The following is a 247-nucleotide window of genomic DNA, read 5'->3' on the forward strand; positions in this document are numbered from 1 at the left end:
GCTTACTGGGTGTACTCATTGTTGCCTTCCTTTCTCTCCTGCTCCCTTCACCCAGATGGCTCCTTCCCGATGAGCCAGCGCAGCTTCCCACCATCCTTCTGGAACAGCACGTACCAGCCCTCCTCGGTCCCAGCCACCCTGAGCAGCCCCCTGGCAGCTGCCGCCCACAGCGAGCTGCCCTTCGCCACCACCGACCCCTACACACCCGCTTCTCTGCACGGCCACCTGCACCAGGGTGGCCCCGAGC

The 247-nt window shown here is 65.2% G+C and overlaps 1 protein-coding gene across 1 annotated transcript in view; it reads left to right on the forward strand.

Moving 5' to 3' along the window:
* Positions 1–55: 55 nt before the first annotated feature.
* Positions 56–247, forward strand: part of LOC103782462 (transcription cofactor vestigial-like protein 2) — a gene marked incomplete at its 5' end in the record, with an annotated part of 1,581 nt that continues 1,389 nt past the window's right edge. Inside the window, one exon of the mRNA XM_008950232.1 lies at positions 56–245. Within this exon, the coding sequence (XP_008948480.1) occupies positions 56–245 (190 nt within the window). The remainder of the gene's footprint in view (positions 246–247) is intronic.

This window comes from Merops nubicus, unplaced genomic scaffold, assembly GCF_000691845.1.
Source record: "Merops nubicus isolate BGI_N331 unplaced genomic scaffold, ASM69184v1 scaffold3562, whole genome shotgun sequence".
In the NCBI taxonomy this organism is placed as follows: domain Eukaryota; kingdom Metazoa; phylum Chordata; class Aves; order Coraciiformes; family Meropidae; genus Merops; species Merops nubicus.